The sequence below is a fragment of the Hemiscyllium ocellatum genome, chromosome 9 (genome assembly GCF_020745735.1).
Source record: "Hemiscyllium ocellatum isolate sHemOce1 chromosome 9, sHemOce1.pat.X.cur, whole genome shotgun sequence".
Classification (NCBI taxonomy): Eukaryota; Metazoa; Chordata; class Chondrichthyes; order Orectolobiformes; family Hemiscylliidae; genus Hemiscyllium; species Hemiscyllium ocellatum.
The window spans coordinates 45,855,199-45,870,085 of record NC_083409.1 but is presented as its reverse complement, the minus strand read 5'-3'; the positions used below and the strand labels follow the sequence as shown (position 1 = coordinate 45,870,085).

The 14,887-nt window shown below is 42.4% G+C and overlaps 1 protein-coding gene across 1 annotated transcript in view; it reads left to right on the top strand.

The window, feature by feature from the left end:
* Positions 1-14,887, top strand: part of LOC132818497 (adhesion G-protein coupled receptor D2) — a 180,500-nt gene that overhangs the window by 30,962 nt on the left and 134,651 nt on the right. The window contains exons 5-9 of the mRNA XM_060829557.1: positions 1,836-2,120; positions 8,091-8,202; positions 9,441-9,575; positions 11,206-11,311; positions 12,714-12,825. Coding sequence (XP_060685540.1) covers positions 1,836-2,120; positions 8,091-8,202; positions 9,441-9,575; positions 11,206-11,311; positions 12,714-12,825 — 750 coding nt within the window. The remainder of the gene's footprint in view (positions 1-1,835; positions 2,121-8,090; positions 8,203-9,440; positions 9,576-11,205; positions 11,312-12,713; positions 12,826-14,887) is intronic.

Sequence of the window (14,887 nt, the reverse complement as noted above, 5' to 3'; positions counted from 1 at the left end):
CAAATCAGGGATTAGTACAATAAAACACATCCAGGTAAACAATTTCAAAATGTAAGAATATGTCCCAACTTCAGCAACTTGTGTGCAAACATATTCACTCAAACCAAACATGCAAAAATATTAACAAGAGAGTAGAGAAAGTTAACTTGAATCAGGTTAAAGTTCATTAAGTAAGAGGTCACTGGATGTGATCTAGCTGAAACTATCCAAAGTGTGGATCCTGAGCTGACCGCTTGAGGTTGGAGCTGGTGTTCTCTCCACTGTCTTGAAACGCTGTTGTAAAAACTTTCTATTAAAAGCCCTTAGTCTGTTTCCAGGATGCAGGCATCATTTAAACTGAGCAGACAGGGTGAGATCTTGTATGGAGATGGGGAATGAGCAGCTTTCCCTCACTGTCAGCTGCTCATTTTTTCCAGTTGAAGTCCACCCACAAAACTAGGTTGGTCACGTGAATTCTCTTGAACTGCTGTCCAGAGTTCAAAACTCCATTGTATCTTCCAAAGGGTACTTTTGAATAGCGCAAGTCTGCACTGTCTGCTTAAGAAAAATGAAGGTAGTTTGTCCAAGTGACTAACTTCTACAAAGTTTATTATTTTATGATTGCATAACCACGAATCTCTAATTTTGATAAGATAGAAAGAAAGCTACATACATGTTTCCAGGTGTTTCTTGTCTCCAGTCGCATTTTCATAGGCCCTACATCCCCACCCCAATGAAGTAGAAAGTGAACGACATAGCATTGCAAATTCCTAGCTTATTCCTTAGTTTTAGTCACTGCCCATGTTTTGGTTTAAAAATCAGTACTTTTTAAAATGTCCAATGTCAGTTTCCAGACTTAAAAATGTGAATTTGACATGAGCATGACTTTGTTGAGAGTGTGGTGCTGGAAAAGCGCAGCAGGTCAGGCAGAATTTAAGGAGCAGGAGAATCGACGTTTTAGGCATAAGCCCTTCATCATGACCTCCTGATAAACGGCTTATGCCCGAAAGGTTGATTCTCCTGCTTCTCAGATGCTGCCTGAGCTGCTGTGCTTTTCCAGCACCACATTCTCAACTCTGAGCTCCAGCACCTGCAGTCCTCACTTTCTCCTCCTCCATGACCATGACTTTGTAACAGTTGCATCAAAATAGGCTGATCTAAATAAAAGGTCTAAAATTGATTCATTATAATGAATGGATTCTAGTCTCCTGTATTAAATCTCAGTGGGACCATGGTCATTTATTGAATTTTAAATAATTGCCAAACCAAATTTTTTGCGGTAAAATGTTTTTGAAATGACAAGGTTCTAATTGGCATTTACAATTGAAACAATTTTAATATCTGATCATTTAAAAAAATGTGCTAGAGATTGTTCTAATTGTGGGCTAATGGTGGTGAATATAAAAGATTCTAAACCATGTTGATCTTGCATGTTAATCTATCAGAAACTAAACATGTTGAAGGAATATTCATGTGGGGTTACCTTTATATTCTTACTTACTAATAGAATACTGCATTTTTTCTCAGAATTATATATTCTTTTGATATATCTCTAAGCTTTTAATTTTTCAATATTCGACAGAAGATAAACTTAGGTCAGATATTGTAAGATTTTGATTTGGTTTGATTTATTATCACATGTATCTATGCACAAGGAAACATTTTGTTTTGCGTGTAGTACGGTCAGGTTATACCATACAAAGGGTAAGATAACAGAGTGAGGAATACAATGTTATGGCTGCTGAGAAGGTGCACAGAGGGCATAAGAGTTTCTTCATTTACAAAATATATATGCTATCAGTTAATATTGTGGTAGTGTATTGTATACAAATATTTTTGTTTTTTGGTTGCTTTAGATCGCAGATTATTTGCTGCTGAACCAAAGCGATTACCCAGAAAATGTGTCTGTTGCAAACTACATCACCAGCTTGTTGTGTGAAGCTGCAGATCAAAGCCACGCTAAACTCACCTCTACTGACTTGCTTGCGTTGACGAGATTTCTCAGAAATGTTGCTGAACTGGATTTTGAAAGTGAAGCGAGTAATTCCAAAACAATTTTGAGCTTGGCAACTAACTACATTAAATTGGCAAGCAAAATCATAGATGTCAAGTATTCCTTGGAATGGCTCTTGATATCCGAGGTGAAAGTGTGTTTCTTTTTCAAGTTTAATTATGAATTAAGTATTGAAATATCTTGGGTTTGTGGGAGAAAACAAAATGCACTGAAGAAATGTAAAAATTGCTCAGCAAAACATTTTAAGTGAAGCTTCTGTGAACTGTCTTCCTTTCAATGAGTAGATGAAAGCAGATACATTCCTCAGCATTATTGAAGAATAAATACAGTATTGCAGGCTTAGGTGATTAATCATGATTTGGAGATGCTGGTGTTGGACTGGGGTGTACAAAGTTAAAAATCACACAACACCAGGTTATAGTCCAACAGGTTTAATTGGAAGCACACTAGCTTTCGGTGTGACGCTCCTTCATCAGGTGGTAGTGGAGAGCTCAATCCTAGCACACAGAATTTCTAGCAAAAATTTACAGTGTGATGTAACTGAAATTATGCAATGTCTGTGAGGGGTTGCATGTGGGAGTGTGGGAGTGTGTGTGTGTGTGTGTGTGTTTGTGTTCGTGTGTAGGAGTATCTGTGTGTGTGTGTATAGTGCAATGGTGGTCACCTGTAAAGTGACATAAACCCAAGGTCCTGGTTGAGGCCCTCCCTATGGGTACTGAACTTAGCTATCAGCCTCTGCTTGCCCACTCAACCGGGACCTTGGGTTTATGTCACATTACAAGTGACCGCCATTGCACTACACACACACACAGATACTCCTATACACATGGACACACAGACATGCATACACACTCTTACAGGCACACACACTCCCACACTCACACATGCACCCCCTCACAGACTTAAGACACGCTGCACTCACTACACACACACACACTTTCTCACACTCACAACCCCCAACCCAGATAGACACACACACACACACACACACACACACAAAGACCCACATGCACACATATATTTTGTGGGGTGAATTTGTACTTGCAGGGCTACATTGTACTTTGCTCAAAAACTGCATACATTCATGTAGAACTCTGAGCTCAAAAACTGCATGAATTTATGTAAAACTCAGTTATCTCACTTTTTAGATTAGAATCAATCTAAACATCATGGCGTAGACAGAGAACACAGGGGGCCAACACCTTCAACATATTGTCTAGCTATCACCATTGTTAACAGCTAACCTGAGAATGCAACTTTTTATAAAAAGGTTTTGTGATTTACACATGAAAGAAGTGAAACTAACAGATGAAAGGCTTAACAGACAATCAATTTTTCAATGTATAATTTCAGTTACATCACACTGTAAATTCTTGCTAGAAATTCTGCGTAAGGATTGAGCCCTCCACTACCACCTGATGAAGGAGCATCGCTCCGAAAGCTAGTGTGCTTCCAATGAAACCTGTTGGACTATTAACCTGTGTGATTTTTAACTCAGGTGATTAATGTTTGCAATACTGATAATGTAAATGTCTTAATATCTTTAATGTATATACGAACACAGTTTTGAATTTTTAAAAATATTGCCAAGCTTTACAGTTAACGTTATAGTGTTTGCAATTGAAAATGAAGGTATTGTTTGGTGTTTACTGTATGAATGATGTTTAATGTTTAATACCATGTACTTTGGAGTTAGGAAGGGGTAAATTATTGAAATCATGATGACATCTGTATTTACTTGCTCCATTTGTTCACGTTAAACAGCTTTACAAAATTGAAAATGATGCTTTCAGCTCTGAGCACTGCACTCCCATGATGATTATACATTTTGCCAGAATTAACAAAATGCAATAGATGAAAGTGGGAAGAACGGGACGTCCCACAGCCCACACCTTTCCTCTTACTGAACTTGGTCACTATTGTGCTTTTGGAAAGGAAATCTGCCATCCTCTTCTGATCTGGTTTACACGTGGCGCCAGACCCACAGAATTGTAATTGACTCTTACTTGCCCTGTGAAATGGCCGAGCAAGCCTCTCAGTTGAATCTAACTGCGACAGAGTCTCAGAGAAGAAATGAGTCTGGGCAAACCGTCTGTCATCAAGCAAATCAATAGAAATGATTCCTGAAGAAGGGCTCATGCCCGAAACGTTGACTCTCTTGCTCCTTGGATGCTGCCTGACCTGCTGCGCTTTTCCAGCAACACATTTTCAGCAGTGACAAACACAGCCAGGTTGACTCTGCAGAGACCCCCTTGGTAACACTTGAGGGCTTGTGCCAAAATTTCAACAGCTGCCGTCATCATCCCCATACACACACAGACAAACGCACACTGATGCACAGAAACACAGACACGCACACACACAGACACAGATACACAGACAAACACACACAAGGCACACACACAGACGCACAAACACAGACCCGCACACACTGACACACAAACACTGATGCGCAGAAACACAGACACAGATACACAGACAAACGCACACAAGGCATACACACACAGATGCACAAACACAGACCCACACACACTGACACACACACCTGATGCACAGAAACACAGACACGCACACACATAGACACACAGACACAGATACACAGACACACAGACAAACGCACTCAGGCACACACACAGACGCACAAACACAGACACACACACACAGACGCACAGACACTGACACAGACACTGACGCACAGAAACACAGACACGCACGCAAACAGACACACAGGCATGGACACACAGACACAGACAGAAACACACATGGAAACCGACACGGAAACAGATACACAAACACGCACACAGGCACATACATGCAGACATGCTCACACACGGATACACATGCACATACAGACATGCATACACACACAGAAACATGCATGCACGTGCAAAAATACAGATGTGTGCACACGCATACAGACAGGTGCTTGCACAGACACGCACGCGCACACACACACAGACCTGCACACACAGACACACAGATACACTCACACACACTCAGCCACAAGACTCTCACTCACTGACACACATACAGAAACGCACAAACAGACACACGCATAGGCACAGACACACACACACAGAAACACACACAGGCACAGAGACACACACAGGCACAGATGTACATATGGAAAAACATAAATGCACACAGACAGGCAGACACAAATACACAGACGCACACACATGCGCAGGCACACACACAGACACAGTCTCACACACACACACACACACACACACACAAGCACAGACACACACACAAACACATACACAGACACACATGCACATACAGATACACAGACATGCAAACACAGACATACACACACACAAACAATCACACACAGGCACGCGCACACACGCACATGCACATACAAACACAGACATACAGACACAGACATGCAAACACAGACAGACACGTACACACAGACGCAGATGTGCACACACAAACACACAGACACACACAGATACACTCAGGCACTCTCAGACACAAGACACACACAGACGTGCATGCAGAGACAAACACACACACAGATACACTCAGACACACAAGCACAGACACACACACAGAGGCACAGACACACACGGAAACACACACGCACACGCAGACAAACACACAGGCACATACACAGACGCTCACACACAGACATGCACACACAGACAGACACACACACGTGCAGACAAACACACAGGCACACACACACACACAGATGCTCACACACAAACAAACACAGAGACATGGACACATGCTCACACACCCACACACAGACACAAACAGACACATGCACACAGACACCCACACACTTAGGCACACATGCACATACAGATACACAGATATGCGTACACACACATATGTGCGCACACACACAGGCGCGCACAGACACACACACACATACACACATGCGCACATACAAACACAGACATGCAGAACCCACACACACACAGACGGACACACAGATGTGCACACAGACAAACACACATACAGACACTCTCAGACACAAGACACACACACACTGACACATGCAGAGACAAACACACACACAGATACACTCAGACACACACAGGCACACAAGCACAAACACACACACATAGGCACAGACAGACAGACACACGGAAGCACACAGACACACACGTTCAGACAAACACGCACACATACACACAGATGCGTGCACACACACAGACTTGCACACACAGACACACGTACACAGATATACTCAGACACAAGACTCTCACACACTGACATACACAGAGACACATAAACACAGACACACACACACAGGCACAGACATACACATGGAAACACATACAGAAATACAGACAGGCAGACACAGATACACAGAGACACAGTCATGTACACATACACACAGATGCAAATACAGACACACGCACAAACACAACACACACAAACATACACACATACATATAGACACCCACTCACACACACACACACGCACACAGACAAAAACAGACACACAGAGACAAAAATGGACACACCCACATACAGATATACCACATGGACACAAACATATATGCACAGAGACACTGACACACAGGCAGACACATACAGACACATACACTGACACAGATGCACACAGACACACATAGAGACACAGACACACATACACAGACACATACAGATACACACACACAGGTGCACACGCACATATATGCACAGTCAGAAACACAAACACATGCGCACAGACACAAACGCATACACACACAGACCCCCACACTTACACACACAGACACATACAGACATATGCACATAGACACAAATTTATACACACCCACACATAGACATGCCCACACAAAGACAGTCCCAGACAGACAGACACAGATGCGCGCACACACACTCACAGACACAGACAGATAGACAGACACAGAGACACACACACTAGTCAAACAGCAGACTGATATATTCATTCTCATGAAATCATACCTTACAGGCAAGACGACCATCACTAGATATGTCATGCCCAGCGATGAGATAGATCCATGAGAGGTGGCAACATGGTGTTTGGGACAGAGTTTGAGTCCTCGACGTTGGCTCCAGAGGCCATGAGGTCTCTTGGCATCAGGTCAAACATGAGCAGGAATCCGTCTTGTAATCACCCCATACAGCACTGAGGGTGGCAAAGCTATGCAATATACTCTGGGTGGGGGACTTCAATGTCCATCACAGACGGTGGCTCAGCAGCATTACTGATTGAGCTGGTCATAGCTGCTAGACTGGGTATGTGAGGGAACCAACAAGTGGGTAAGATATGCTTGACCTCATCCTCACCAATCTGCTGGCTGTAGACGTATCTGTCCCTGACAGTATTAGTAAACGTGACCACTGTACTGCCCTTGTAGTGACATTCCAGTCTTCACCTTGAGGAAGCGCTCCATCATGTTGTGTGAGAATATCACAAGGCTAAACCAGAAAGTCTTCAAACAGATCTAGCAACTCCGCGCTGCTCAACCTTGCTTTGGGCTGTCGACAGCACCAGAATTGTAACTTCCTGGCTCAGCATATCCTGCACACTACCAGTGCTGTCAAGCCAGGGGACCAACCCTGATTCAATGAAGAATTCAGGAAGGCATACCAGGAGCAGCAGCAAGCATACATAAAAACGAGGTGTCATCCTGGTGAAGATAAACAAGTGTACATGCCAAACAGCATAAACAGCAAGTCATACAGAAGGTACAGAATTCAACTCAAAAACTCTATTGGTACTCAAATAACAGGGAGTTGACTTAATCACCTAACATGGGATAAAACCGAATTCTCTGAGCATCATCATGAAGATCACCCAAAATGCACACAATATTTACGTTCCAGGAGTCAAAACTTCTGCACTCGCCACAATATGTTTGAGTAATTTTGGTAATCCTCGAAGAACAATTTCTGAATTCAAGCATGCAATGTACTGTCCCTGAAAATATTCAAACTAGTTTTTAAAAGCTGTTCTGAGATGTCTACTGTGAACCTGTCACACGAACTTTAAAACCTCCCCAAAGTAATTGTCTGCTTGCCAACTAAATATTTTGGGGAATTTTAGAAACAGTCTTCACAAGTTAATCTACTAAAGAAAATGCTTAAATTGTGACCTTTGTGTTTGTAGGTGATCCGTGGACCCTATGTTATCATTCACAGTGTTGATACACTTGCTGAGAAACTGTCTGATATTTTATTTTCTATTGGACCAAGTATTGTCCTGTCAACAGAAAATATAGGTAAGCATTGTCTTTTACTTTAATGCTGAAGTGTTCACTACCAGAAAGTACAATCAGACTCTGATATCTAGCTGCAAACACTGAAATCACTGGCAAAACTCAGCCGGTCTGGCAGCATCTGTGGAGAGAAATCAGAGTTAATGTTTCAGATCTATTCTGAGGAAAGGTCACTGAACCCAGAGCGTTATCTCTGATTTTTCTCCATAAATGCTGCCAGATCTGCTGAGCGTTTCCAGCAATTTCTGTTTTTGTTTCTGATTCCCACCGTTTTTTTGGTTTTCATCTGATATCAAGCCACTGAGCAGCAACCTCATTTCTCATGGTTTTAGGAGCTGGCGTTTCAGTTGCTTCTGATGTTGGGGATTTCTTTCCTAACTGCTTAGGGTCCAGTTTTCCAAAGTCTCATTAACAAGTCGATTTATTTCCAGGTGATGTGCTGATTTTCTTCTGGCAACATTCATGTTTTTAAATGGTAGTAGTGAAAAATGTTTTCCAAATAGTTTACAGTGTCCTTTCATTCAAATTGCCAACTTTGAAGTTGGGTTTGGTCAGTGCATTGACTTCCCCTGGAGGGTGAAGCAGAGATTGAAGAATGATATCATTTTTATTTCCTTCAGAAAAGCCATATTTAGTCACCGGTCGTAGGATGAGCTGCTTTGTTCATAGCATTTTGGAGTCTGGGAGACGTCGAAAGGGGAGCCATATATTTATCAACTACTAAGATATGACTCTGTGATAACACATTGAGTTTAACCAGTGGGCAAAAAAGTCTTGTAACAGGAATGTACCAGTTCCTGAATTGACCTGGTATACGGTGGGCTGGCAGAAGAAGAGCAACGATTGATCTCAGTTGCTATGTTTTGGGGTGGAAGAGGAATCAGACAGGAAAGTGTTATACAGATCGAGCAGAATTATGGAGAGATGTGTAACAATGGAGCTGATAGGTTCCAACTCCCTATTCCAACAAGTGAGGGTGAATGGATCCTGGACATGGACAGGAATGGATCCTGTACAGAACGGGCTTGGCTATGATGCATCCTGTAGTTAAACAGGTGAAATTCAGTGCTAAAGCTCACGTGTAAATAATGACTGCCTGGTTGAAGTGCCAGAGGGTGCCCAACAACCATGGCATCCAAAAATTAGGAAAGCACCAATTACTTTTGGAACAATAGGAAGGGGAGGAGAGAGGAAAAACAAAGTCAACATTTTCATCAACTTGTTCTGATGTAATCTTGTAGACATGCAGTTCAAAGTAAGCCGGTTATCCAGTTTGGGAAGTGATCTTGTTTACAAACCTAAATGTCTCTCTGCCCGGAATCGAGCGGATGAAATTCAGGTTCCTGACTCGGAGATGTCCCGGCTTCTCTCTTCTGGTAAGTGATGCCTCACTATTCCCACCTTCTTTTTATCATCTCAATTTGCATTTTTTCCCTTTGAAAGCTAAGCAAACAAAAAAATTACTAAGCATTTTTCCTACTGTTGCCTTTTTCCTGTGGGAGGCATGAATTAAGTTGAAAAGTAATACACGGCCTGTACAGTGGCTTGTGTGGAAAACCATGCATCCGGCAGGGTTTTGAATGGGGTCCCAGTCTACATGGACTTAGTTGATAGCTTCTGGGTTAGCTGCACTTTTGTTCGAGTTAGCTTCAGTGCCACTGAGCCTGGTAGGGAGATAGCAGCCAGTTTCCCTGTTTGATCATTATCAGCACCAGACTTTCAAAGGAGTGTCAATCTTGGGCAGATTGTCACTCGCTCCTTTTTAACAAAGCATGGGAGCTCTTGCACTGTGGGCCCAACCCCCTCCATAGACCCAACCCCTCTTCTCCCAGACCCAAACCCCTCTTCTCCCAGACCCAAACCCCTCTTCTCCCAGACCCAAACCCCCCTCTTCTCCCAGACCCATCCATCCCTTCTCCCAGATCCAACACCCCTCTTCTCCCAGACCCTTCACCCCTATTCCCCCACTGTTGAAGGTCACTCCCTTTCCCACTCTGGACCCAGCATACCCTCCCCCACCCCAGACCCGACACCCCCTCCTCTGCTCTGGACCTGACCCCTCTTGCCCCACAGCTGGATGCTGTGCTCTATGCCCGCTCTACCTTTCTGCGCACCCTACCTACACACAGGAGGGGCACTCCCACCAGATCCCATATCTCCCACCCAGCCCAACCTACCCTAACACTCCATCATTTACCTGTCCCTCTTTCCACCTTGTGCCCTGGCACCTTACCTTCCAGCATCCAACTTTGACATAATTAACCTTTCATCGAAGCTGTCAAAGTGGTTGGCTGGTGGGAGAGGGAGTTATCAGGTTAGAAGGGGCTGGGCAGGTGTCATTGAGGATGGCTGAAGTTAACTGGGGGTAACTTGAAGGGATACCCAGGAATTAGATATTTATAGTCTAACTTTTCCCAAAGAACTATCTGTTAATCTGCATTGGAACCCTATGAATGCTTTAATTTAAACGGCCACCATTGGAGGATTCCCAGGCAATGTAGGGGAATCAGCCAGTGGAATCTTCAATTTCCTGGGAAATTTATTTTCTCTGAATCTGCTATGACGGCATATTCCACAATGTCTCCGTGCACAACTCCCATCTACATTTTAGCTGACCATTGGAGAAAACGTAGACAACAGCTTCAGATATCAGATTTTTTAGAGTCGAATAAAAGTTTTATGTTTAGCTAACTGTCAAAGGAGAGTCGTAAAACAAATTTTAAACAAACCCCTGTTTAGTTTTAGTGAGGCCTATTGAATGTCTGCACATGCAGCGGACAGCACAGTTTTAAATGAAAGGAATTTATATGATTAATAAGGAGCTCAAGGAATGTGATTATAGAGATACTACCTAACCACAGAAACCTCTCTACAGTATAGTTTTCTTTAATGTATTGTTTTGAGTTGATGGGATAGGTACATGGTTGTTATCCACGTTGTAACTTTCCAGAATATTTTTGTGTGACTAATGTATTTTCAGAAATAAATAAGTGTGTGTTTCTTTAGGGTACAGTGAATTGATATTTATAAATGCTTACTATCGGAGTGTGGAGCATCATTTGGCACCTCATAACCTCGATTCTGTATTACTAGCTGGGAGATCAGACAAACGGTAAGATTAAGAACCAGCGACAAGAACGTTTTGACAATGATAGATAGAAAATTCTCAGATGGATAATATTTCATTTTTGAAATAAAAGCTGTGTAAATAAACAACAAATAGAGGGAACAAATTTTATCTGAAAGAAAAAAATGATTGTTCAAAACAACAGGTGATCAGCCTGTTCAGTACTTTCATCAGTTTCTGATTTTATTTCACATTTTATTCTGCAAAATCTACAAGAATTCAATATTCTAAGCAAGAGATTGATTTTCTAGCATGATAAAATTCACTGCTGAACCATGAAAACAACAAATCAGTGAATACATTATTCCGGATCATGTTATAAATTGAAACTAATCTAATGTGTAGACGTTTGAAGTAATGGATCAGAATTATACTTTAGTCAACTTTGTGTCTGTTATATAATGTTCATTGCAATCAAACCAAATGTCATGACAACTTTACTCCTGATGATCAATACCATTTTCTCACATGGAATAGAAGTGAGACCAATGTGAGGTCTTTGTTTCATCTTTTTGAACATGATCCCACACTACTGTGCACAAGAATGTGTACTATTAACTTTTATAAAGTTGGTTAGTGCAGCGTTTGTTTGGAACAAAGGAGGAGCAGTGCAAGTTTGATGGAATGGAGGTTTTGACTACAGTATTTAATCTGAACTCTGTCCTGCTCAGTGTGTATTGGATTGTGCTATTGAGGCTGCATTTCTTATGTTGGACTCTATGATGACACAAGTCCTATCGTGTTGACTGTGAATCAGTTGATGTTTTTAATGACTTACTTTTAATTTACGCCCCTTTGTCGAGTGGCTCCATCTTAATTTAGTAACAATAAAGAACACTCTATTAGATTGTAGGATCTTAAAAAAAAATTAGATTAAATTACCGACAGTGTGGAAACAGGCCCTTCAGAACCAACAAGTCCACACCGACCCTCTGAAGAGCAACCCACCCAGACCCATTCCCCTACACCTAACAATGTGGGCAATTTAGCGTGGCCAATTCACCTAACCTGCACATCTTTGGACTGTGGGAGAACCTGGAACAACCCATGCAGACACGGGGAGAATGTGCAAACTCCACACAGACAGTTGCCTGAAGTGGGAATTCAACCCGGTCCCTGGCGCTGTGAGGCAGCAGTGCTAACCAGTGAGCCACCGTGCTGCCCAGTAAAAGCTACCAAGTAATTTTTGTTTTACAATTATTACAACAAATTAGATGAAATGATTCTGTAATTAGTCAGTTAACAGACAAATATACCCCTACAATGTTGAAAAATAACCATTAAATGTTCCAAATATTAGAAAATAGATGCCAGAACATATCATTGGAGAATTTCTGGGCTTTTGCTGTATTAACAGACAATGTTACACGATGTGTTATTATTCCAGTTTGCAGATAAATCAACTTCAAACAGCTGTTATCTCTTCAACTGTACGTGATCCAGTCAGAGCAAGAAACATCCCCACTGCTGTACAGTACTCTCTCTCACACAGGCCCGTGGTAAGCAGATTGAGAAGCTTCCTCAGGCTTGATTTTAACTATGTTCATAAAGTTTATACTTTCTGAAGTCTTGGATTAAAAGAGCGACTCAATTTCTATATGATAATCATGATGCTGAGGAGCCGGTGTTGGAGTGGGGTGGACAAATCACACAACACCAGATTATAGTCCAATAGATTTATTTGGAAACACTGGCTTTCAGAGTTCTGCTCCTGGTTCACAACCATCTGATGAAGGAGCGGCGTTCCAAAAGCCAGTGCTTCCAAATAAACCTGTTGGACCCTAACCTAGTGTTGTGTGATTTTTAACTTTTGCACGCACAATCTTACTTTCTTGTGCTTGATGTGGTTTTAGTTTTGCCAGACACATTTGACAGACTGTAGACTCTTCTTTCCTTATTCATTAGAACTACATGTATTTGTGCGGCTGTGTATATACACTTGATAAGGGGGTTGGTTATATACAGGGTGACACTAGCAGCATGGGTTCAATTCCCACATCAGCTGAGGTTATTATGAAGGTCCCACCCTCTCAAACCTCCTTTGCCTGAGGTGTGGTAATCCTCAGGTTAAATGAGAGAGAGCAGTCTATGGTCTGGTAAGACTATGGAAACATTACCTTTACCTTTACATGAACCAAGTATCTTTTTCAGGTAGTCCTAGGTATGACATGGATAACTACAAAATAAAACTCCTTTTTGCACTACCTCGACACTGGAATTTCCTTGCTAAGTCTGAACTGTTCGCTGTTGTACTGCACATGTGCCAGATAATGATCATCTCCATCAAAAGAGAATCTAACTATTGCCCCTTAACCATAATTGACCACGGCCACCCAACTACCAACAGCCTCAGGGTAACCACTGACTAGAAACTGAACTGGATTAAGCATATAAGGCGTTCACTAAGACTCCTGTGCACAAAACACAGAAAGCAGGCACATAAGTAAGTAATCAGGAAGGCTAATGGAATGTTGTCCTTTATTTTGAGGGGGCTTGGAGTATTAGAGTAGGGAAGTACTGTACAAGGTGCTGGTGAGACCACACCTGGAGTATTGTGAGCAGTTTTCGTCCCTTATTTAAGAAAATATATTATTTCTTTGGAGACAGTTCAGAGAAGATTCCCTAGGATGATCCTGGCACGGAAGGATTTGTCTAATGTGCAAAGGTTGAACTGGTTGGGACTCAACTTACTGGGGTTTAGAAGAATTAGAAGTGATCTCACGGAAACCTATAGAACACTGAAGGGTAAATGCTGGGAGGGTGTTTCCCCTCCAGAGAGTCTAGGACCAGAGGGCGTACTCTCCGAAACAAGCGATGCCAATTTAAAGCTGAGATGAGGAATTTCTTCTCTGAGTCTTTGAAACTCCTCATCACAGATGGGTGTAGGGTCAGAGTCCTTCTGTGAGATAGGTAGGTTCTTGATCTGTCAGGGAATCGAGGGTTTTGGAGAAAAGGTGCGAAAGTGGACATGAGGAAAGCTGAATCAGCCATGACCTTATGAACTGATCGAGCAGCGTCAAGAGGCTAAATGGCCTACACCTGTTCCTAGTTCTTATGGTCTTGTATAAATACTGTGGCTACAGCAGCAGATCAGCATCTAGGAATTTTGCGGTGAGTAACTTACCACCTGTCTCCCATTGCTTAGACATCATTTATGAGGCACCAGTCAGGTGTGTGACAGAATACTACCCACTTGCCTGAATGAGTGCAGCTCTTACAACACTCAAAAGGCTCATCACGGTCTGGGACAGAGTGCTCCCCAACAACAACCTTCAGTATTCGTTCCCTTCATCCCCAATACACAATGGCAGCAGCAGTGTGCACTATCAAAACATGCACTGCAGCATCTCACCACGGGCCCCTCAACAATGCTTGCTGAACCTGTAAACTCTGTCATCACCCAGAACGACGAGAGCAACAGATACATGCCAATAGCATCACCTGCAGGTTTCCTCCAAGCCCCATCACATTCTAACTTGAAACTATCACCTGATAAAGGAGCGTCGCTCTGAAAGCTAGTGTGCTTCCAATTAAACCTGTTGGACTATAACCTGGTGTTGT